The 24,293-nt window shown below is 39.6% G+C and overlaps 1 protein-coding gene across 1 annotated transcript in view; it reads left to right on the top strand.

Moving 5' to 3' along the window:
• Positions 1-24,293, top strand: part of GRM8 (glutamate metabotropic receptor 8) — a 742,523-nt gene that overhangs the window by 461,905 nt on the left and 256,325 nt on the right. The window contains exon 7 of the mRNA XM_081102565.1: positions 12,001-12,201. Coding sequence (XP_080958691.1) covers positions 12,001-12,201 — 201 coding nt within the window. The remainder of the gene's footprint in view (positions 1-12,000; positions 12,202-24,293) is intronic.

The raw sequence follows: 24,293 nt of genomic DNA, 5'->3' as shown, positions 1-24,293 counted from the left end.
GTACTTACTATTTTCAACATACTCTTCAGACTGCCTTAATTATTTTAATTCATTTAATTATGACAACAACCCTTTGTGCAAATACTATTATTATCCCAATTTTACAGATAAGGAAACTGAGGGATGGGGATTTAAGGGACTTAAAGCCTTAAAACTAGTAAATGGTGGTGTTGATATTTGAACCCAGGCAGACTGGCTGCAGGGTGGTTGTTCCTAATCATTGAATGTAAATCGCCTTTGTCATGTCTATTGAATAAGTATACGCACATGTATGGCTTATATGTTTATTTAATTTGTACAGTTGAAAAAGTGTTGCACATTATAGAAGGTTAAGTATTTTGTAGCCCTTCATGACAAATAATGGTGTCCATTTAGTCACTATATAATGTTCCAGATGCCCTGTACTTCACCCTCACAACAACCAAGCAACATAGATATAAATTCCCATTTTATAAGTAAGAATAAGAGATTCAGAGGCAGTGTCTCAAACCTTGATCTGTCTGATCTCAGAGCCCATGTTATTTTCCTTTTTTTTTTTTGCATGCAGAAAACATAGGCTTAATCTGCAACTAATTTTAAAAATGGATGCATTTCTTTAAAAAGTTCCAGTTTTCAGAAGTAGTTTAAATAATTCTATAGTTTATTTGTAATGATAATCAATTATTAAGAAAATAAGAGTAATGCTAGAATTTTCATGAACAGATGGTACAATCCTATCTAATGAAGAGGGAATATGCTAATTGACCCTCACACCATCACAAAGATGGCAGTGCCCACAGCCAATAAGGAGGGAATATGCTAATTGACTGCTACGCCCTCAAAGATAGAGGCACCCACAGCCACAAGATGGCTGGTGGGGAGGGCAGTTGTGGGCGATCAGGCCAGCAGGGGAGGGCAGTTAGGGGTGACTGGGCAGGCAGGGGGGGGCCAGTTGGGGGTGACTGGGCTGGCAGGGGAGGGCAGTTGTGGGCAGCCAGGCCATCAGGGGAGGGCAGTTGGGGGTGACTGGGCCATCAGGGGAGCAGTTAGGCATCAATCAGGCTGGCTGGGAGTGGTTAGGGGGTGATCAGGCTGGCAGGCAGGTGAGTGGTTGGGAGCCAGTAGTCCCAGATTGTGGGAAGGATGTCTGACTGCCGGTTTAGGCCCGCTCCCACAGTGATCGGGCCTAAACCAGCAGTTGCACATCCCCCGAGGGGTCCCAGATTAGAGAATGTTCAGGCTGGGCTGAGTGCCCCCCCCCCCAGCCCCCCCTACACAACTTTCTTGCACCGGGCCTCTAGTTTATTATAAAACTGCAATAATTACAAAAAATGTCATGTTAACATATTAAGAGACAAGTGGACTAGAGCAGAATTTCCAAATATATATAAGAATATATGAGTTTGATATGTTAAAAGTGATTTTATATAAATTAATGGGAAGAAAAATATTTATTCAATTAATAGTCTGGAAGAATTGTTTTACTGTTTGAAAACAATGTCAGATTCCTACCTTGCACCAAATATCACACTGAGTATCAGACAAGAATTAAATGCAAAAATCAGAATCCATTAATTGAACTACAGTTCCAGAAACCACACTTTCATAAAATATAGGAGAATTTTCATTACAGGTAAAGTGAATACAGCATATTTTTTAAAAAGCATACATAGAATCATCTTAATTTTTAAAAATAAAGACAGAAAAAGAAATGCTATAAGGCAATAAACCAAGAACCAAATGATAGTTAACATGGTGGGCTAATAAATATTCTTTATATTCTTCTTTATATCCCACACCCCAAACACATTTCTAAGGCAATTAAGTCTGTAATTAGAAAAAATATATTTTTAAAAGGCAAATCCTAAGCCATGTAATAGCCATTGTTACTAGACTAAATCATGCCTCGTCCTCTCCTATTGCTAGTGGGGTTGGGGACCTTGGGATATCCCAAGAAAAGGAATTTTTTGAGACTCACAGGGGAATATGTGATACGGTAGAAAGTTTTATTAGTGTAGAATTACATCTCTGGGTTTCCAAAGTCCTATGTCCCATAGGCCAGTCTAGTAGACGTGTAGCTGGGATTTCAGTAAAGCTAAAATCAGACCTAATGTCCAGAGTTTCCATTTCATGTTGCAGCCACATCCAGTCCAGCATCAAGCTAGCAGCACCCCATTAGTCTATTGTGTGTGGGGTTGGCAAAGCCATGGGCTATATGGGAAAATTTCAGGAATCCAAATGTAAGCCATGAGCCAAGCATGCCCAAAGGAATCAAGAGGGTGAATTTCTTGTTGTATTCCTCCCCCAGGGAACATGGCTATAATACCTGGTGTTCCCTTTGCTCCTTTCCTATTATTAATAACTAGTTAATTATAATGCTATCATGATTGAAATAACTAGAAAATGTGTCAGGGTGAGGACATTGGAAGTCTTATCTACTGAAGTGGGAATTATGAAGGGAAAATTGGGTTCTTTTATGGGAGAGCTTGAGTTTTCTATTTATCAACAGTTTTATACACTATTGCGAATCAACATTTGTCCCTAATATGTATGATCTAAGATAATTATGGGAAAAAATGTAACTTTGAATTTAATCAAGCCCTTTTTTTGTTTGTTTGTTTGGGGACTGAGGGATATAGCTATGAAATAACTTCTTTTTCTGAATGTTCTTTGAACTGGTTATGTTGCTCAAGAATACATTCTTATACTTATTTGCCTCTCACCTTTGGATTCTCAGTGTTTTAAAAACCTTAGGGCATTGTATGGAAAATTTAACACCTGGAGGGGACACCTGGCACCTGCCTGAAGCATTTTCCATTTCCTGCCAGGCACAAAGGAGACACATCATTGTGGGCTGAGGTAGTAGCACTCTTCAGTGCTTGATTTACAAGTGTCTCCTGATGTGTCCTCAGGCAGCTAAGAGCCTTTAGTTCTTGGGACTACAGTTAAATTACAGAAGAAAATGTAGAGAAGGTGATTTTCATCAGAGGACCCTCATCTTCTCATTTTCTCTGTCCTTTGTAAATAGATAAGGCTGAGGCTGAAGTTAGTCCATTAGTTCAATACATCTGTTTATACATGTCCTTGACAAAACCTACTGTAGAATCCACAAAGCAGAACCTTATGTATTAATGGAGTTCTCTTTTTTACTTGATGATATTTGCCTGGAGAAATCTTATAGATTTATGAACACACACACACACACACACACACTCTCTCTCTCTCTCTCTCTCTCTCTCTCTCTCTCTCTCTCTCTCACATTCCAAAGCTAAAATACTCTATTAATTTTTAATTTTTATAAATATAAATTTATAAGCCTTATTAGCTTTGGCTTTCACCACAAATATCTAATTATCAGTATGAGTCAGTGTTTCTGTAAAATATTATTTTATCTCCACTTCCATTACTCTTTATAAACACACACACACACACACACACATACACACACACACACAGAATCTTCATTAACTACTTAATTTAGGAGACAAGCCAATCATGTCCAGAGGCTAAAAATTAAACAGGAGTTAAAAGAAGCAAAAATTAAACCTGAGGTGGAAGAATTAATTAAATAGAATTTCACAGAGGAGGGACAGAGTAGTCGTACTGGTAGAGATTTTGCATCAGACCTGACAACAATTTATTGCCATATATGTGTGACCTTAGGTAAATTCTATTTTTTTGAATCTTAGTTATTATTTTTTAAAATATATTTTTATTGATATCAGAGAGGAAGGGAGAGGGAGAGAGAGATAGAAACATCAATGATGAGAGAGAATCACTGATAGACTGCACCTGTATGCCCATACTGGAATCAAGCCCACAACCCGGGCATGTGCCCTTGACTGGAATCAAACCCAGGGCCTTTGTCCACAGGCCAATGCTCTATCCACTGAACCAAACCGATTATGGCAAGTCTTAGTTGTTTTATATGTGAAAAAGGGAGTAATAATAGTTTAGGAATAAAGAGATACTATTTGTGAAGTGCCCTACCCATTTTAATTATTTGTGTCCTCCTTCCCTTTTACTTCTCTGATCTTATTTTCTATAATATTTTTTCTTTAAACATTATATCAAAATAAACAGAGAAGTGAAAACTTTTCTCTTTGGTGAGAAATCAGCCCCAATATATAGCTCAAGTCTAAGGATAATGAATATGTGGTCATTAGGCAAAAAAAACCCTAGGCTGATATTTGACTTTGTGTGTGTGTGTGTGTGTGTGTGTGTAAAATTTCCAGATCCACAGCAGCTCAGTGACTGGATATTCTAAACTATTTTAGAGAATTGAACTTAGTGGTGTTTGTTCAGTTACACCCTTATGTAATTTTCAAGTTAGACAGTGAAAAGAGGAAACAAGAGAATATGCCTTAAAATTCAGAATTTTACACTGAAGGTGATACTGTGGTAATTAGCTAGTTAATAATAACTAGAGGCCTAGTGCAGAAATTTGTGCACAGTTGGGGTCCAGCCGCCCGACCCCAATCAGGGCGGATCAAGGCTGGACCTGTCGGGAGAAGACCATAGGAGGTTGGCTGGCTGGGCCGCCCGGATCAGGGCCCGATCAGGGCCAGACTGGCTGGGGGGAAGGGCCGAGGGCAATTGGCCAGTGGGCCCTGCCCCTGATTGGGGTGGGGAGGCCGATTGGGGCCAGAGGCCTGGGGGAGGGGCCATAGGTGGTTGGCCGGCCGGTCGGCCCCACCCCCGATTGGGTGGGTTTGCTGGCCGCAGTGGGAGTCATACTGATAGGTTGTTCCAGTCCTTACAGTGTTCTGGTCACTGGCTTTTATATATATAAATATGAAAGGAGCAAAAGGGAGGCCAGACATTATAACCCTGGCCATCTGGGCAGCTTCACCAGGAAGCTGCAACTTCACACTCACCAGGGAACCACGGGTCCATTCCCTGCAAATCCCTGGGGGGAGGGGTCCAACAAAGGGAACATGGATTCATGGGCAGTGAAGTCAGAGTGATCTAGGGAGGGTCAAACCTGGGAACAGAGGGGTGGGCCAACTGCAAGCCTGTGAACATTTGGAAATACATAGTCCCCCAGACAACGAAACCCTCTCTTGGCTCCCTTGTTTCTCTGGCTTTGCTCCTGCTTCCTTGTATTTGCCCATGTTCCTAGAAGCCACATGGCCAATGGGCATGTGGACCCTACACACAATGGACTGATGGACTGCAGCTGGGAACACAAGTTAATCTAACCTGATGCTGGATTGGACTGTGCAAATATGGAATGGAAACTTTGGGCAACGGCTTTAATCCTAGTCCTGCTAAAGACACAGCTGGACTTCTTCCTTGGCCTGAGGAAGGGAAGAGGGATGTTGAAAACTCAGGGATATAATTTCATGCAAATAAATGCCACTCATTCTCACATGTGAGTCACAGAAAATCCCTTTTCTTGTGACATTGCCAGAACCCCACTTTCTCCTGGCTCCCCAGTGATAACAAAAAGATCCTTATTGATCATCTTATTGAATCTTCTAATTCCTTCTGAGAGGTAAACAGTTGCCAAAAGTATTATGAACTGAACAAAGACACCAAGTCAGTTCCTTGTAGTCTGAGAACTAGAGCACAGAGTTTTTACTTCTCAGGTCTTACAGCAGCCCTGCACAGAGTGGCTAACGTTATTGCAATGTTATAAATAAGTAACCAACTATATTACTATTACATGATTACTCTAAATATTTGGACTTATTATTTAAGTAAAATTCAACAAATTTAAATAAAGTCTATACTATGGTAGAGGAGGTAATAAATATTACAGAATATTATAATCAGTCATTTTAACAGGTGCTGACGCATTTGGGAGCTGTCATAAACTGAACCTTCTTATTGACCCGATTTCTCAAATTTTGTTAATGGTGTCAATATCCTACTACCTGGTCTCAAGAGTCCTTACTCCCCATATTTAATAATTACCTCTAACCCTTACGCTCAGGTTTAATCAGGGGTCCAAATACTGTCAATTTGACATCTGAAATGCATTTCCTCTCATTTTTCTTTCCCACTGTTTACTCTGCCTCCCAATTTGCATCTCTACAGCCAACCTACGTTCCCTTCAATTTACTTTTCACGTCATTCCCAGAAATAATTTTAAATACCAGTCTTGGCTTTGTTTCCAACTGAACAATATTCAGTATTTAAACCCAGACTTTACAGTGCTTTTGATCTGCTCTGGACTGCTAATTTGAAAATAAATCATTAAATATCACCGCTCCAGCCAACCTTGAGTTGACCTTTTACCTGATGCTTGGGGGCTAAAAAGGCATCTGGGAAGGAATGAGGAAACTTACAGAGTGAACATCTCAGTGAAGCCCTGCGTTTTGGGGATCTCATGCTGTACTCAAGGACCTGAAAGTGGAGCAGAGGGAAGTGGGAACCAGCAGATCTGGCTAGAGCAGTGGTTCTCAACCTTCTGGCCCTTTAAATACAGTTCCTCATGTTGTGACCCAACCATTAAATTATTTTCGTTGCTACTTCATAACTGTAATGTTGCTACTGTTATGAATCATAATGTAAATATCTGATATGCAGGATTGTCTTAGGCGACCCCTGTGAAAGGGTCGTTCGACCGCCAAAGGGGTCGCGACCCACAGGTTGAGAACCGCTGGGCTAGAGCAACAGGGACCCCGTTAAGAAGGTTCCTTTGGAAAACATTCCCAACTGAAGGCCAGGGTTCATTCAGGATAGTGTCCAAGGCCTTATGAGTGGGGCAGCTGGCACCTGACCCCAGGACTGCCTCACTGGTCAGTCCTCTTTCTCTTGCGGCAGCAGCCTCATCAGTCAGTCTGTCTTTCTGCCTCACCACAGGGCCGGTGTTCTCATCCCTCTGCAGTTTGGGCGGTGTGCACATTTCACTTGGGGATCCTAGTGCTTAGGACATGTTCCTGTGTCATTGAACATCTTTCCCATCCTCCCCCTATTGTGTCCTTGAAACCAAACCATTTAAATTCAGTAAAAGATGATTTTATATTTGCTAACTTGATGGCGATTACTATTGAGTGTGCAATGCAGTTCTTGGCATGTTTCTCACTGATTTCAAAGTCACCCACTATGCAGTTATAACATACATGTTATATTGGGAACAATTTGGTTCCATATGCATAACTGTATTTCTTCATAGCAGCTCACAAATTCTCTTCTTCCCTCTTATCATTCTCTGCACAGCAACTGCAAGGAAATGATTTAATTATTTAAAACAGTAGCTGCATACTTAAAAAGTCAGGGAGGAACTAAATAAAGAAATACTTTTAAGACACAAATTTACTAGGAGAGTGTGGGATTATTTCTACCACATGCTAAAACTGTATTAAAAATTCAATCAATTGGATGTTTGCTCTCCCAGGAATAAAAAGACTGGTGTGACTTTAATTCCCCCTCACCCCACTGATTTGACCAGCTGTTTAGTAGACCATCACTACATTAACAGTAGAAGCTTTATGTGCGTAATTTCAGGAGAGGAAAATGCCCCTAACATCTCAACTGACAAAACTAAACTGTATCCTGAGAAATTATTAGAAAGCAAAGTTCAACAACTATATGTCAGTCAAAGAATTTAAAATTTATGTCAGGCTTATTTAGGAGCTCACATTGTGATGTATGCAGCACTTCGCAAACATGAGCAAATTTGCCTCTATAGTAAGAGGAAGCAAAAACCGAGAAGATACCCAGGATGTGTGAACGGCCTTCACTAAGGTACATGTGCCATTGGTTGGACCAGTAAGAGTTTTCTATGTGTCCAGGAACATGAGATACTGTTAGACGTTTTAGATTTTATTAATGAACACATACTCTTGCAATTAAATTTATGTGCCTGACTTTATCTACCACCACACAAACACTTTGCTACATGCAGTTAATTTCAAGCTATACACTAAAAACACATTACAACTTTACAATCAGTATTTTAAGTGGATGGCTGACATACAGCCTTTGACAATATTTAGCACTTTATAGCAATACATTAACGCTAACTTTAGAAACTATAGCATAATGAAATTTTACAGCCAATTAAGTTGATGAGTCACTGTCAGCTTTCTAAGTTCCTCATTTAGATGAAAGAGGCAAATGGATATAGAAAGTGAGGCACAAACTAGTTCCTATAAAATTTTAAGTATCATCACGAGATCGCAATGTTAAGGAAGAGAAAAATACATTGTCTAAACAGCCTGAAAAAAAATCCAATAATTTCTTTTTAAATTTAAAAATAATATAGTGTTCAGTCTTTTAATTTGTCACCAGGTGCTTACATTGATTTAGAAAAAAGACTTATTATGTCCATCGACTCATGTGACAATAGTCACTGATCAGCCTTCTGACCTTTTTTTTCTCCCCTTGTTTTCTTAGAGTTCTTATAAGAAATATTTGTCCCAAAGTTGAACCAGGTTGCTATTTTTGTTCAAACAAAGAAAATCAAGAGATTGTTCCTTACTGAATTTTCCTCAAATGAGATCAAAGAATTATGGTTGAACGTCATAACTCTAAGTCATTTCTGCTCTAGAGGTTAGAAGGGACTTACAGAATTTTTTCCCCCCAAAACAGAATTTGGATCTGAGCAAAACCTTTTGTGTCCCACCAACTTTTAAAGTTTGTTGGGGACTTCCCAGGCCGGTTTGGCTCAGTGAATAGAATGGAGGCCCACAGACTGAAGGGTCCTGGGTTCGAATCAGCTCAAGGGACATCACCTTGGTTGCAGGCTCCAACCCTGGCCCTGGTCTTGGGTGCGTGTGGGAGGATTGGGGTGCATGCGGGAGGCAGCCAATTCATGTATCTCTCTCACATCGATGTTTGGATGTTTGTCTCTCCCCCGCTCTCACTAAAATAAATAAATAAATAAATAAATAAATAAATAAATAAATAAATAAATATAAATAATCAATGAAAAAACCTCCCCCAGTGCGGATTAACAAGAACAACAACAACAAGTTTGTTGGGGATGAAAGTCCAGATTTGCTCTGATATACTATAAAAGCAATTTCATGAGCGGAGGGCTAAATCTAATTGTTTAATAGATGAATTATGTCCAATGCTATTTTAAATGGATTTTTAATCAAAAATATATATCCACATTTTTACTGATCTATATGATTCTTGGTTCTGAAACTCCTGCATGTCCTATGAGTGATACATGCTGTGTATCACAGGAGAGAGAAAACACCCCTCCTCCCACTCCACTCTGCATGGCCCCACCCCCTACCTTTCTCTGTTCCATCACTACCGCCTGGCTGAAGTTGGGGGTTCAGTGCTTGCCAGACCCTGGTAGGAGTAGGAGGCAAGGGAGAGGTTCTCCTGCTCCCTACATTTTCAAGGTCGCTTCACGGATAGCAGTCTCACTATGAGATACTTACTTTCCCAATTTCTTCCCCATTTCCACCAATGCCACCCCTTGCCTGGGGCCTGTCACCAGCTGTCCCCTCCAGCTCCCCCCCCCCCTTCCCATGCCTGCCTGGCCAGAACCACCTTACCTCTTCCACAAGGCGGTCAGCCCTGGACTTCACCCGTGGATAGCCTTCTTTGCAGTGATGGTGTACCGCTAGAAGTAGTTATTTGAGTCTTATCTCAGTAAATGTCCTGGCCATTTGCCTTTTGTTCACCAGCACCCATGCTGGTCTGCTCAGGACTGTCCAGGTTTTGGTTCTATATCCTGAGAAGCTCTTACAGTCCTGGACTAACCAGGGTGATTGGTTACCAGATAAGATCTTTAAAGAAATAATTGAATTATTTTGGCTTCTGTGACCATTCTTCAGTATGCATTTAGGAATTGTCTATTTTGTAGTTAAAACTGCAAAACCAGGATGTCACCTGATGACATTCTGGACATGAGCAGACTGGCCTAGAACCCAGGAGACAAAGTGCCGCCCGGAGGTAGGGAGAGGACAGTGTCCCCACACCTGCATGGATCGTAGCTTAGGTCATGATGCTCAGGCAGGTTGAAGGAGATGATACACATTTTGGCATCTTGAAGATGTTCTCTGTTAGGTCTGCCCCCTCTCTTTGTGCTCCCCAAACTGCAAAACCCCCAGTACAAAGTTTTAGGGAGATGCTGATATAAATTCTCTACAATGATAGCCTGGTTTTAAATTGACTGAGTTTGACATGGAAGCAGACTACCTAAAGATAAGGTAGGCGACTGGAAATGTGGGCTAGACAATAGGTGATAAGAAAGTCCTAGAAAACTAATTTCCAGAAAGCTAGATTTAAAAATGAGTTAAATTGACTTGGACCATGTAACTAACATTTTACATTACTATTTATATGTCTAGACCATAAAAATAATAATAAGTAAAGGTTTTGAGAATGAATGGATTCTGAGTTTGAAAGGGGGAAAAGAGGACTCAACCTTGAGGAATGGAAAGTTGAGGCATAAAAAAAATATTCCCAAAGGCATGTGGAAAAAGGAGGAGCAGAATTCAGCATCATGACACACTTACAGGAGTTTACTAAGAGCACTGACCAATAGCATTTATAGGATGGGTGGAGCAAGGGATTGAGACCGGGGGAAACTGTTCAATGATTGTACAAATAAAAATCAATGAAATGACCACTACCTTTGTGTAGAAGAAAGCCACTGGTTCTATTAGAGTGTAAAAAAAACATTTTATCAGTGTATAAAACAACCATTTCAATTCCACTCTCTAAATTCAGAGGCTAGATGAGTTACTGTGAAGAAAAGAAGTATTTGTTGCATTTCAAGACTATTTATTACAGGTTACTAACTGGCATCTATGGGAAGGTTTAAAGTGCTTGCTTTGGGTCTCTCTAAGTGTTGCAGGATGCATGGAGTTAGGGAGGGGGTGTGGAAGTGAGAGGAGTTCCCTTTGTGACCCTCAGTAAACCCTCAGTGTTTCTATAATCTTTTTTTCATGTGCCCAATGTTCCTGTCATCTCTAGTTTTCTGGGGGTTGAGAGAATTTTGGACTTTGAGTCTGAGACCTGGGAATGGTTCCCATACCTGCTCTATGTGTCCAGAGTAAATTTCACCCCCATGTGCGTCAGTTTCCTCATCTTCAGAATGAGAATGTTGGACGGTAACTCATAATGCATCATTTAATTTTAACATTGAATTTATCTTCCATTTTTAATTCTATCCTTTAAATGATATCTATCACATTAAGTGATAATCCCCAATGTCAATTCTCAGCCTACTTATGCCTAAACATAGGAGCAATTATTCTGAATGATATTCATTTTGAGAGCTCTGCATCTTTTTAATAGAAAATGAAACTAGACAATTTTATGGGGATCTCATGTACAGTGTAGCGACTATAGTTAATACAGTATTGTATACTAGAAGTTTACTAAGAGATTCGATCTTAACAGTTCTTGCCACAAGAAAAGAAAAGGCAACTATTGAGGTGATAATTATGTTAATTAACTTTACTGTGGTAATTATTTCACATGAGATACATATATCTAAGCATTTGTATACCTTACTCTTACACAATCTTATATGTCAATTATATCTCAATAAAGTTTTTTTTGAAAAAAATGAGATCAAGAAGAAGATAAATTGAATGATTCTCCTAAAGGTAAACAGGAAACATTGTTATTTAATATTTATAAACAGGGCTCCCTAATAGAACTTACTCAAAACAAGAACAGACCTGGTTGGAGAGAGACCTGACTTTGGGGCACTAATTAAATGATGCCGCGGGAGCTGGGATAGATGAAAGGAACAAGTCTGTACATTTTACTTAAAGATTAAGTCACTACCAAAATGGCCTCTAATTCCAAGAACGTACAATAGGATATGACTCAATAAGGTGGAAATAAAAGGTAATGAAACTATAGATCTTTTATTTACTTTCTATGTTTTTGTTGCTAATGAACAGAAAATATTCTCTTCTTTCCAAATAAAAAATTCAATACCCAGTTTCAAAACTTTACTCAGTATAATCGGAAAGAAGATCAAATCGTTTTGTCTCATGCAATGCCCCTCAAATGATGGAAAACTTGGCCCTAATGCCTTATTTCCCTGAAATCTAACAGTGCCGATTGATGGTTTTCCTTTTTCTTGTGCAGGGCTGGAACGAATTGCGCGGGATTCATCTTACGAACAGGAAGGAAAGGTGCAGTTTGTAATTGATGCAGTGTATTCCATGGCTTATGCCCTGCACAACATGCACAAAGATCTCTGCCCGGGATACATTGGCCTTTGCCCACGAATGAGCACCGTTGATGGGAAAGAGCTACTTGGTTATATTCGGGCTGTAAATTTTAACGGTAAGTTACAACTTTTTTTGGGGGGGGGGGTCTCTATTTTAGAAGAAATAGGGTGTGTTTTTCTCTTTATATTTAGAAAATACTCAAGCAGAATGGAAAGCAAAGGTATAGAAGTTCCCCATTTAATCAAGTCTGAAATTTTTCACCTGCTTTTAAATCCCAAACAGGTGTTTTTTTTGTGTGTGTGTGTTTTTTTTTTTTTTTTTTTTTTGAGGTGTTACCATTAATCTGCTCCTGGAAGAAGCAGAAGTTAAAAATAAGCCTCTATCAATAAAAATATTCTACTTAAACATCGCTATTTCAGAACTAACATAAGAGGTTCATTTGGAATCATTAACAACAAATTAGATGTTTTGAAAATGCTTTGTTTATGTCGTTATCAGAGAAGGCATTGTGGCCATTTTATTTGGAAACCGATTTTAAGCTTTTAAACAGCACGTTGACTTGAGGAAAGTGAGTGATGTGGAGTTGCTGTGTATTTACATTTTAAGAGTTCTGTGTTAAGCTTCTGCATCTCCTTTTTCCTTGTATTTCTTTCAATGATTTGGCCAATTTGAAGCAATGAGCCGCATCATGTAAGATAGAACAGCATACAAGGCCGTACAGATGGGATTTGCCTCCTGCAGAAATGCTGCTTCTGTGAGTGTCCTAAGAACCTGATCCAGAATGGGCTGGATCCACCGTGTTTGGCTGAGAATAGTCAAACAGCCTGTCTGAAGTGATGGGATTACGGAATGCTGTTCTCTTATGAATGCTGTAACGGTTGCTGCCCATGACTTTGACAATTATTTTCAAAGGAAATGATAGAATGCTCCGAGCTGTCTAATTCTTTGTGTTTGGCTGCAGTCCACACAGTGGACATGCCTCTGAGCAACGCACAGCGCTGCACTGTCCATCATAATACACTCAGTGACCTCAGCTGCCAGCCTTTCTCAAAACAGTGCAAGGTCACCCGCAATTCAGAATTCAAGTGGAAGCTTCTTCTTTTGGTTTGTTCACGCAACATGAGACAAAATTTGGTCTATGTTCAGTGCAGAGTATTCTCCTTTTCAGCAGAACTTTCCCTGAAGCGTTACATAACATTGTTTCAGTCCTAAGGGGAATTTGAAAATAATTTTCTTGCAATTATCAAGTTGAGCAAAAGACGAGTGTTACAATATAAGGTTATTTATCCTAACGTGAGATTGGGGAACATTTCATTTATCCAAATTGTTAGGAAGTGGGGAGAAGAATGCAAATGATTATATTTTCTCAAGAACTGAAGCTCACCTGTAGAAAATAAGGAAATCTCTCAAAGAAACACTGGATTAAAGCATTTTAAAGATGAATTACCAATTTCTTTTTTATCTTAACTGTAGATAAAAACCAACATTTCCTTGATGACTTCAGTTATTATATCACACTCTAATATAATGATGCTATTAAAGACTATTAAACATGCCTTAATGTCTAACCGTTATTAAGGCAATTTGCCTCTAGACTCCAATGATTTCTGAGTTCTTCTGTCCACTTTTTATAGTTTTTGCCCTTCTACATGATCAAACTGATGTTGCTGTGAATTTTTTTAGAGCTGATCTCTTCCATAATTTGCTTCTTTCAATCCATTATGGACAGAGAAGCACACATAAAATTTCATTGATTTAGTCAGGAGATATTTATTGAACACATAGAATGAGTTAAGATTTGTGACAGGTCCTAAAAATACATTACTGGTATAAGCAGTCAAAGCAGGCATAATATTTAGAGTTTCTCAGGGAACTGAGGTATAAGGTATCTATACTAATAAAATGGAAACATGCAAATTGGCCATCCCTCTGCTACGCCCACCAGCCAATCAAGGTAAGTGTGCAAAATAACCCAAAAAAGATGGCGGTGGCCACAGAGCTGGAGCGAGCAGGAGGCTTGGGTTGCCCCCGGCGACAGAGAAAGCCAAGCTTCCCACCTGCCCTGGCCTCCACTCAAGGAGGGGCTGGGGGACTGGGTCTCCGGGGTCTTGGCCAGCCTGAAAACGGCCCTTAGCCCCTCACCCAGGCTGGCCATGCCCCCATGGGTTGAGGGTGCCTGCTGGGGGTCATGGCCAGCCTGCAAACAGCCATCAGCCCCTCATCCAGGCTGGCCATGTCCCCCCCCAGCGGGGACCCTCACCCCATGGGGATGTGGCTGGCCTGCAAACCACCACAGGCCCCTCACCCAGGCCGCCGCACACCCCAAGGGAACCCCCCACCCTGATCCAGGACACCCTTCAGGGCAAACCAGCCAGCCCCCACCCGTGCACTAGGTCTCTATACTAATAAAAGGGCAATATGCTAATTAGACTTGGAGACCTTCCAGGAGACCTTCCGGACGTTCTTCTGGACAAAGCCATGGTGGCGGGGCTGAGGTAGAGGCGATTAGAGGGTAAGAGGGGAGGGCAGTTGTGGGTGATCAGGCCGTTGGGGGGGGGTGTTGTGGGTGATCAGGCCAGTGGCAAGGGCAATTGGGGGTAAGCAGGCCATCAATGGGGGTCAGTTGTGGGTGATCAGGACTGCAGGGTGCAATTTGGAGTGAGCAGGCCAGCAGGGGGGCCAGTTGGGGGTGAGAAGGCCAGTGGGGAGGGAAGGTGGGAGCAAGCAGGCCAGTGGGGGGGCAGTTGGGGGTGAGAGCAGGCCAGCATGGGAGGGCAGTGGGGAGTGAGCACACTGGCACGGGGGGCATTTGGGGGCGAGCAGACCGGCAGCAGGGGGCAGAGTGGTTAGGGGCAATCAGGCAGGCAGGCAGCTGAGCAGTTAGGAGCCAGCAGTCCTGGATTGCGAGAGGGATGTCTGACTGCTGGTTTAGGCCTGATCCCTATAAACCGGCAGTAGGACATCTTTTGAGGTGTCCCAGATTGGAGAGGGTGCAGGCCAGGCTGAGGGACACCCCCCCCCCCTCCCGCTGCATGAATTTCATGCATCGGGCCACTAGTAATTATATAATCTACAATGAATTCTGGTGGAGAGGTGTGCTGGACTGGGAGTTCATAAGAGGGTAAACTTCCCTACTTTAAGGAGTTATGGACAGGTGAAATCTGAAGGAGATGAGTGTTAGGGATAAGGGTGAAGCAGAAGGCAAGGCCAGATAGATCATGAGAGGTCATGTAGGTCATTCTCAAGATTTGTTCTTCATCTTGAGAGCAACAGGAACTCACTGAAGCATGATAGAACTGTGTCTGATACAAGAGTAAGTATACTTCAAGGGAGGATCATGTGAAATGCATGAATTTTAGTGTGTGAACTAAAAAAGGTATCTCCTTGAGCTTCTTGAGGCTTTATTGATAGTACCTTGAAACTTGGCTGTGTTCCAGTAGCTGATGATACAGGGTAAGAGACCTGAGCATGAGCAAACTGTTATAAAATATACAATTTTCTTGACTTTCAGTAATTCTTAGGATGATCATCAGTTTTTTATTTCATTATTGACATATATATATATTATTGTTCATTTATCTTTAATATCTTGCCTGTCTATGGTAAAAGGACACATGAAACTATTCAAATAGAAGTACACCATCAAAACCACTGAAGGAAGAAACAAATATGGTAGCTAGCATGAAGAACCACACTGACTTCTGAGATTCTAAAGCAGCCAAAAGGTAAAGGGACATTTAAAGGAATACATAAGTTTTATTATATGATAGGACCAAGTTTAACTCTTTTTTCAGGAGAGAATGAATTTTCTTGGGAATTATTTCTGAAAGAAATGTATCATCTGGGACTTTGACAGCTTACTAAGCAACACTACTTAACAAACTGTTACAGCAAAAGCAGAAGCCTTCTCCTGGGCTGTTTTGCACATGTACCCACAATCAAGGCTAAGACTGGGATGCTTGTAACACTGATGGATGTTCCATTAAAGAGTTTTCAAGGAGAGGGAGATAATCTTACTTGATCTAGATTTACAACTCTTTTGAGCTCTGATGATATAAGGATTACCATACTCTATTAAGAATAAATAAAGAGCATCTTCCATATACAGTACTCTGTTTTTCAAACTCTATCTTCAAAAGAGTCCTACTCAGACACCTAACTTTTCAGGGAGTTAAAATAAGAACTGCTGATGCCCTGGCCGGTGTGGCTCAATGGATAGAGCGTCAGCCTGCGGACTGAAGGGTCCCAGGTTCGATTCTGGTCAAGTGCATGTACCTTGGTTGTGGGCACATCCCCAGTAGGGGGCATGCAGGAGGCAGCTGATCGATGTTTCTCTCTCATCGATGTTTCTAATGCTCTATCCCTCTCCCTTCTTCTCTGTAAAAAATCAATAAAATATATTTAAAAAAAAATAAGAACTGCTGGGTTGAAGGCGTGGCCATGGTCTTGGACACTCTACTTCCCCTCATGCTACTTGCCGATCCTGGGAGTACCTTGGAAGGTCCCAGTAGCTCTATGGGGCACATCAAATCCACAGATTTAAATATGCTTGCTCTCGCAGGGCTTTCATTGATACTGAAAGTAGACATCGGGAATTTGTGTTCTCTGTTGGGAACCTAGCAAATTAATTAATTAGTTAATTGCATACCAGGTGAGCGGGTTGTGTTGGTGACGGGTCAGTGTTCTCACCTAGTGGGAAAGCCAGCCCACTTCCCAAAGACTGGAATGTGAGGGGGTCTTTGGCCAAAGTGCAGTCTCCTGGAGAGCAGAGACTGTGCTTGACAAAATCCTGAGCTGTTTACAGGACAACAACACTGTATTGTATGCGGAAAGTTTCTTAGCCTATTACCAGCTGTCCATGGATGAGATTTGTAAGGCAAATGTCAATTTTGTACAGTGTAGCCTTCAGATTTCCTGCCAGGACCAGTGAGTGACAAAATGCAGTCTCAAGTAATTAAAAAATTGACCCATTGGATGGAATTGTTTAGTAATGCCCAGTTTCAATATTGGATGTGTCTGCCCTAGAGTATAATTTCCGTGTAGAAAAAATTGTTACGCTTTTTTTTTTTCAACATTAATGAGATATCTGAACAAATTGCTTTCTGTGGCCCTTTTCTGTTTGAGACAGTAAAGCCATGGTGTCCAAGGAGACCCTTCTTTGTAATAGCAGGTGGGGCAGCCAGAGCAGCTGGGTGCTGCACAGACCGCTGCTGTAAAATGAAAGAGAACTGTTTAAAGCTCAGTCTTGCTGAGCTTGTAACCTTGTGTGGACATGACTACTTAGCAATGGTTAAAAGATACTTGCTATCAAAGGTCATGCTTCTTCCGGTTTATTGTTTAATTGACAACATAACAATCATATCAGATTTTAGAAAGATGAATGATTAGTATTTAGGGCCAGAATTATCCTCTGACAAAACAACTAGTTAAAGCTAAAACAGTCAAACGATTAAACTACAGTGTACTGTTTGTCATCATAGATGTAAAGAACAACGGTGCTTTGATTAAATTTGATCATTCAAACTGATATTATCTCATTGGTGGGAGAATCTACCCGAAGCATAAGCACACTCTGAGTCAGAGGTACCAGCACTCTTCATGTGTTTCCTAGAACTTTTCTCAACCGCCCATCTCTACCCAGGGAGACAGAGAAGCAAAGGCCTGCCTTTTAGGATTAGTTTTATTGCTACCATTGGAACAAAATGCTATTTCTATAGATTTTTTTTTTAAACCCAAAGATTTATCAAAAGAAAGACATAAAATGAAGAAGAGGAGTTTAGATATTTCAGGAACGTAAGCAGCGATGTCAGTGTGTTACTCTGGTCTTGTCTATAGGCAATAAAATATTTATACTGTACATCTTGTATGAAATCAAAGATTTTTCTGTTGCCATGAGAACTTTATTTATCATAAAAAAGTGTTGAATAGGATTCTAGAGATCTCCCCCCACTCCTTCCCTCTGTAGTTGAGCTCGCGTCCGGGGCAGAGCAGGAGGTAGGGTGGCATACTAATCAGGAGCGTTTGATTGCAGGTAACAGAAACCAGCTTAAGCTTGCTTAGGCTAAGAGGAAGAATTTATGAGGGTATGTCAAGAAACCCATGGCAGAATATAAAAGGGTCTAAGAAAAGAACTGGTTATAAAAACTAAAAACCTGTCAGAAGTCCAAATCTCTTTGTGTCTGTTTGGTTTGGTTTTCTTTATATTGTTTTTTCCTTACTTCTAGATCCACAGGGTAGGGTAGCAACAGGCCAGCTATAGTACTTAGGTGCTGTTTGTTCAGGACACCTGCTAAGCTTCACACACACACACACACACACACACACACACCCATCCCAATTCCAATTTCTTAGAAACTTGAATCTCATTAGGCAAAATTTGGTTGGATGTCAGACCTCATCCAAAGTATTAGTAGATTAGTAGCGAGGAGCAAGTAGTACAAACTTAGCCGTAATGGGGCACTCCTTGTGGATGACAGGGACATTTTAGAAGTTTCTATAAGTGACTTAGGGGGAATGTTTTAAAAAAATTTTTTTTAATTGATTTTGAGAGAGAGAGGAAGGGAAAGGGATAGAGAGATAGAAACATCATCCATAAGCAAGAAACATCATTGATCAGTTGCCTCCTGCATGCCCCCTACTGGGCATCCAGCAGGCAACCCAGGTATGTGGCCTAAGCCAGAATGGAACCGTGACCTCTTGGTTGATAGGTCAATGCTCAACCACTGAGTCACACCGGCCTGGCCATGGGAAAGTGAGTAGAGAGGTAAAAACCTGAGAGGGGGTAATACTGTGGTCTCTGAATCTCATTGCTTCGTTGCCTGGGTGAGTTTTTTGCTCGGCCAGAGGAGAAAGTTAAGAGTCACACAGAATCTTTGAGAATCTAGGAGAGAGAGGGATCAACTTGGGAATTACTTAACGAAGCCTTCATGTTGCGATTGGATTCTCTAACCTCAGTAGTGAGGTAGTGGTGATGAGTGGTCTAATCATCCCTGTGCTCAGTATTCCAAGGAAAATATAAATTTGCCTGACCATGGAGACTGGTATAGAGATGGAATTTATCAGCATCTTCTTTTCTTTAGGAACTTTATTGATTTCATGGACTTACTATTGTCCGATTTGAAGCTTTTTTTTTTTTTGCATAAAATATCTTTAAGTTATCTAAAAGAAGTGTGACTTAATGTGTTATTAGGAAATGTACTACAAACACACTACTAGGTCAAATAAAACAATGATAAATATTTCATAAGATTCTGTAAAACCATTTGATTAAAATGCAACCCTCATGCTGCCCTGGCTGGTGTTGCTCAGTTGAATGGACATCGTCCCATAAACCAAAAGGTAGCTGGTTTGGTTCCCAGTCAGGGCATATGCCTGGGTAGTGGGCTTGATCCCCAGTAGGGGGCATGCAGGAGGCAGCCTATTCATGTTTTGATCAATGTTCCACTCTTATATCAATGTTTCTCTCTCACATTGATGTTTCTCTCCCTCTACCTTCCTTTCTCTTCAAAAACAAACACAAAATCAATAAAATATTTATTGTCCCCCCCAAAATTTATACACATTTTGAATAATTATTAATTCCAATGGATTAAATCTGAAAAGAAAGAAACATCAACTGAGCTGTATCAGCAGTTAAAATAGGACAATCCGTATAAATAACCCTCATTTCTGTTACAAGTACAAACACATACACAAACTAGAAATGTGATAAATGTTTAACTTGATAAAGCACATCTCTCTCAGCCTATAACCAATTATATATTTATAGTTATTCCTATTAAAGAGATGGATTAATCCTGTTACTACTATTATTAATACTCTATAAATTTAACCAGTGTGATAAAACATGAAAAAAGAGAAATTACTAGTAAAAATGCAGTAGCATTATGATTATTTTCAAATTATTTGATCTCAAGATAATTCATTGAAAAATATATTAGAAATAATTATTTTAGGAGATGGTCAAATATAAAATTAATATGAAAACATTAAGAGCTTTCCTACATACTAGTAAGAAATAATTAATAATGGATATATGGTAAATGAAACTCTGTTTTCTTCACAAAAATACTTAACAAATCTTGGAATAAATTGAACTAAAAATATGAAAGACCCATATGAAGGCAACTTTATCAAGAGGTATTCCTTGTTCATAGACAGAAAAACTAATAATAGGACAAATGTTAACCTTTTCTGAATTACTCTGTATTCAGATTTAGTATAATTTAGCATAATTCCAAACAATACAACAAAGGAATATTTTCTAAAATTTGAAATAATATTTAAAATTTTAATTGTGAGAATAAATGATTAAAAGTAATTAAAATGATTTTGATGAAAAAATTATTCCTACCAAATTTTTAACATTTAAACATAATGTCAAACTACAATAATCAATACAATATGGAACTAGTACCATAATAGGCATATGGTCAGTGGAACCAGATAGAAATAGTCAGAAATATAAAATGGTAATAATTATGTTTACACATGTATATGTACATAAATACATATGAACTTATGATGTGATAATGTGAGAAGCCACGTCCTGCGTGGCTTAGGTTTCGGTGTCTGGAGAAGGGCCACGGGCAAATGACGAGATAAGACAAGAAATAATAATTTGGAAATAATGGGGGGGGGGGGCAGGCGGAGAGTCCAACACAAGGGGAAGGACTTCACTGGTGCCCAGACCCTGCCAACCTTTTATTCAATTTTAGGTACACATATTGCCCTTAGTCAGGCAGGCAATTCCGGTAACAAAAAGACTATCTTAAAGGTCAGTAAATATTAATAAAGATTTACTTTGAGACTATTTGATCAGGAAATTGCTTGAGCCACCATTGTCTCAACTAAACAATCAGTGCATAGCTCTGGCCCTTGCCAGAACTCAAGGTTCACGAGCCTTCTGTGTTCCTTGTTTACGCATTTCTGATAGTGAAGACAATGGGTAGCTTCCAACATGATAATGATGGAATTAGAACTCAGGGGAAAAGACATTTAATTAATTATTTATGTACAGTAAAATCAATGGAGATAATTTCTTCACATAAGAGTGTATTCTCCATTTGGACTTTATTTTGAAGTTAAGTGAAATGAAGAAGCAAGGGAAAAAAGAAGAAAATATAGAAGATGGGAAAACATGTTCGATTTAGTAAAATTTAACACTTTTGAGTATTAGAAGTATCATAAACAGTTTTAAAACAGAATATAAAGTAGGGATAAATTTGGGTTGTTGTGTAAAAGGATAATACCTCAAATATAAAGAGAGTCAGCTAAATTATGACACCTCCAAGAGATCAACAAGCAAAACTTGTCAATGTGAATAAAAATTGGAAAAAAAAAAAGGTTAAGCCTCATTAATAATCAAAGAAAGACCATTTAATCCACAATGAAAGATTGTTTTTCACTTACCAATTTTCAAAAATTTAAAATTATAGTAGTAATTTTTAATTGTATTAGTTCTCCCAAATATGCTTGGTGAGAGTGGATATTGGTGTAGTTTTTTTGAGAAGTATTTGCTCAGGATGTATATTCTAGGAATATAGTCTAAGGAAATTATTTGAAACGATTGCATTTACAAAAATTTATTGAAAAATACAACAAAGCAAAATCATAGTATGTTCTGTTTTTAATTAAAACCCATCAACCACCTGTGGCAGGACTTGACTGTGTCTTGGAATCCTCAGCTTTTATCCCGGCTCTGCCATACTTTCCTCTGTGTCCGGAGTCCATCTCGACTTCTCAGCATCATCTTTTACTAGTAAGTGGAAGGGTTACATCAAAATGATCTAATCTCTAAGGCCTCTTCCAGCTCTATATTCTCTACAAAATTTTTTTAAAGGTAAAGGTATATTTTAAAACCTTAAGTGCCAATCAGTGTTCTTACTGTTGTTTTTTTTTAGTTGTTTATATTCATTTTTATCTTTTGTGAATCATTCATTTACCCCATATACATTTTAATGGGAGTCATACAGAGTACCCAATAAAACAGCTCGGTGCTAGGCATCAGGATACACAGATCAATAAACTGTGGTTCTGCGAGTTGTCAGAGATCATAGCTTAACAGAGGAGGGGCATAAACATGTTACCGATTTGATAAATGATGTGACAGAGGTGTGGGCATGTACAAATACGACATAAGGCTGAAAGAATACAACCGGGAATAGTAGGTGACATCTGATTTGTTACAATTAGAAAGTGACATTTCCTCAGGTGGACAAGATAAGAAAAATAGACTCATGGGAGACAAAGCAGTGTGATGGTAGCTGGAAGACAGGGGAAAGCATGCCTTATACAAAGCTGAGCAGCCACAGCGTAAGAATTTAAGTGAGTGGCCTGGGAACAGCCAGGAGATGAGAATGGCGAAAGGAGCTTGGGCCTGGTTAGAAATCTCTGCCAAACTCTGATGTTTGAATGTGTCACACAGACCACAGGGAACTGAAGCTTTCTGGGCAGGACAGTGAAGTGCTCGGATTAGTATTGTGGAAAAATAATGATGGCAGCAGTGTGCAGACTGGAGGGAGGGAGATTACAGACAAGAATGACAAGTTAGGAGACAGCTCCAATAGTCCCCAGGAGAGAATCGTCCTGAAATGGGAAAATGAAAGTACAGATGGAATGGAGACATGTAAAAGAGGGAGGAAGGGCACACAGAATCGTTTCAATGCTGGCTCTGCTCTGATCGCTGTGCTTTGACTTGAAACCAAGAGGTTTCGAGAAATACCTTTACTTCCCCAAATGATCTTTGTAATTTTGTGACAACTCCGTTATTGGAGCTAATTCAGTATGTTAGTTCATATTCTATTGATTAAATTGGCTTGACACTATGTTTTTATCTGCTTGTATCAATAGAAGATGAGATATAAAATATTAAAATATGGAAAAACTCACATAAATGTCATCTCTAGGAGTTATGATGCATAATTTCCTTGAGATAAAATATTACTTATTTAATAAATAGATATCAAGCAAAGGCAAAGGTGATGACGGGATTATCTGTTAAATTAAAACATATTCTTTTTGATTGTTACCTCATTTGAAACAAAATTGAGAAAAACATTATTAATAATTCAGAAGTACATTATAGAATTTATTCTTGAAACTGTAGATCTGCAGGTAGTGAAGTAATTCCTGTAAATAGTTATACCTTTTTTAAAAAGTGTATGGCATATATAATGATACTGAATATGTACAGATAAACAGGCTGTTTTGAAATTAGGTGTTTTGTGTTTTTTTTAGTTTCTGACTAAGGAGACTTTATGCTGGTTATAAAATGTTGGTCTTACAATTAAATTGTCATGAATTTTAGCAGAATAATTGTACCTGCCCTTTTTCTCTACTGAATAAGGTGATAAACTGAGATTTTTTGAAATCTAATTTCTTTTATAGTCATGGACAGAACTCCCCTTTCCTCCCACGATAGAGCCAGCATCGAAGAAAAGCTTGAGGCAAATTAATGGAGTTAGTTGCTTTAGTTCTTCCTAGGGTCCTACTCGATACACCTATTACATTGGGCTTCTTTTATTCTTATAATTCCTGAATTCCTTCATCCTAGTGCCCCAAAATTAGGAATAAATGTTAGGCAAATCCCAGAACCAGAGGGGGTGCTCTGGACTCAGTAACTGAGGGTTAAGGACTGATTTCTGGTCTAAACAGGAATGCAGCAATGAGCCGTGAATAAAGGATGAGGAAAACAGATGAAGGAGCAGAGAGGATCTGGGGTGAGAGTCTGAAGGAATTTATATTTAATGGCTTGTTTTTATATAGTGATCAGAAGCACATGATTTAATTGTTTCACCACTTACGACTTTGTGGCCTTGGTCAAGTAACAAAACCTCATTAAATCCTTCTTTCTTCAGCTGTAAAATGAGGATGGTAATAGTATAAACACTTAAGGTTTCCTGTGAAATCTAAATGTAAGCTGATAATTTATAGAAAGTGCTTAATAAAGAGATAGGTATACTGTATCATGCCTACCGGGAGAATATTTTATTAAAAGAGAATAATGAAGTTTGTACTTGAATCATCTTAAAAGGTGATGAGATGGATAGGTTAGAGGACATGAGAATCTTTACAAAGACATGTGTTTAGCCCTAACCGGTTTGGCTCAGTGGATAGAGTGTTGGCCTGTGGACTCAAAGGTCTCAGGTTCAATTCCGGTCAAGGGCATGTACCTTGGTTGCGAGCACATCCCCAGTAGGAGGTGTG

Source organism: Myotis nattereri, assembly GCF_964212035.1.
Source record: "Myotis nattereri genome assembly, chromosome: 11".
NCBI classification, from domain to species: domain Eukaryota; kingdom Metazoa; phylum Chordata; class Mammalia; order Chiroptera; family Vespertilionidae; genus Myotis; species Myotis nattereri.
The sequence above is the reverse complement of the archived record's forward strand: the minus strand, read 5'-3'. Positions and strand labels throughout refer to the sequence as shown.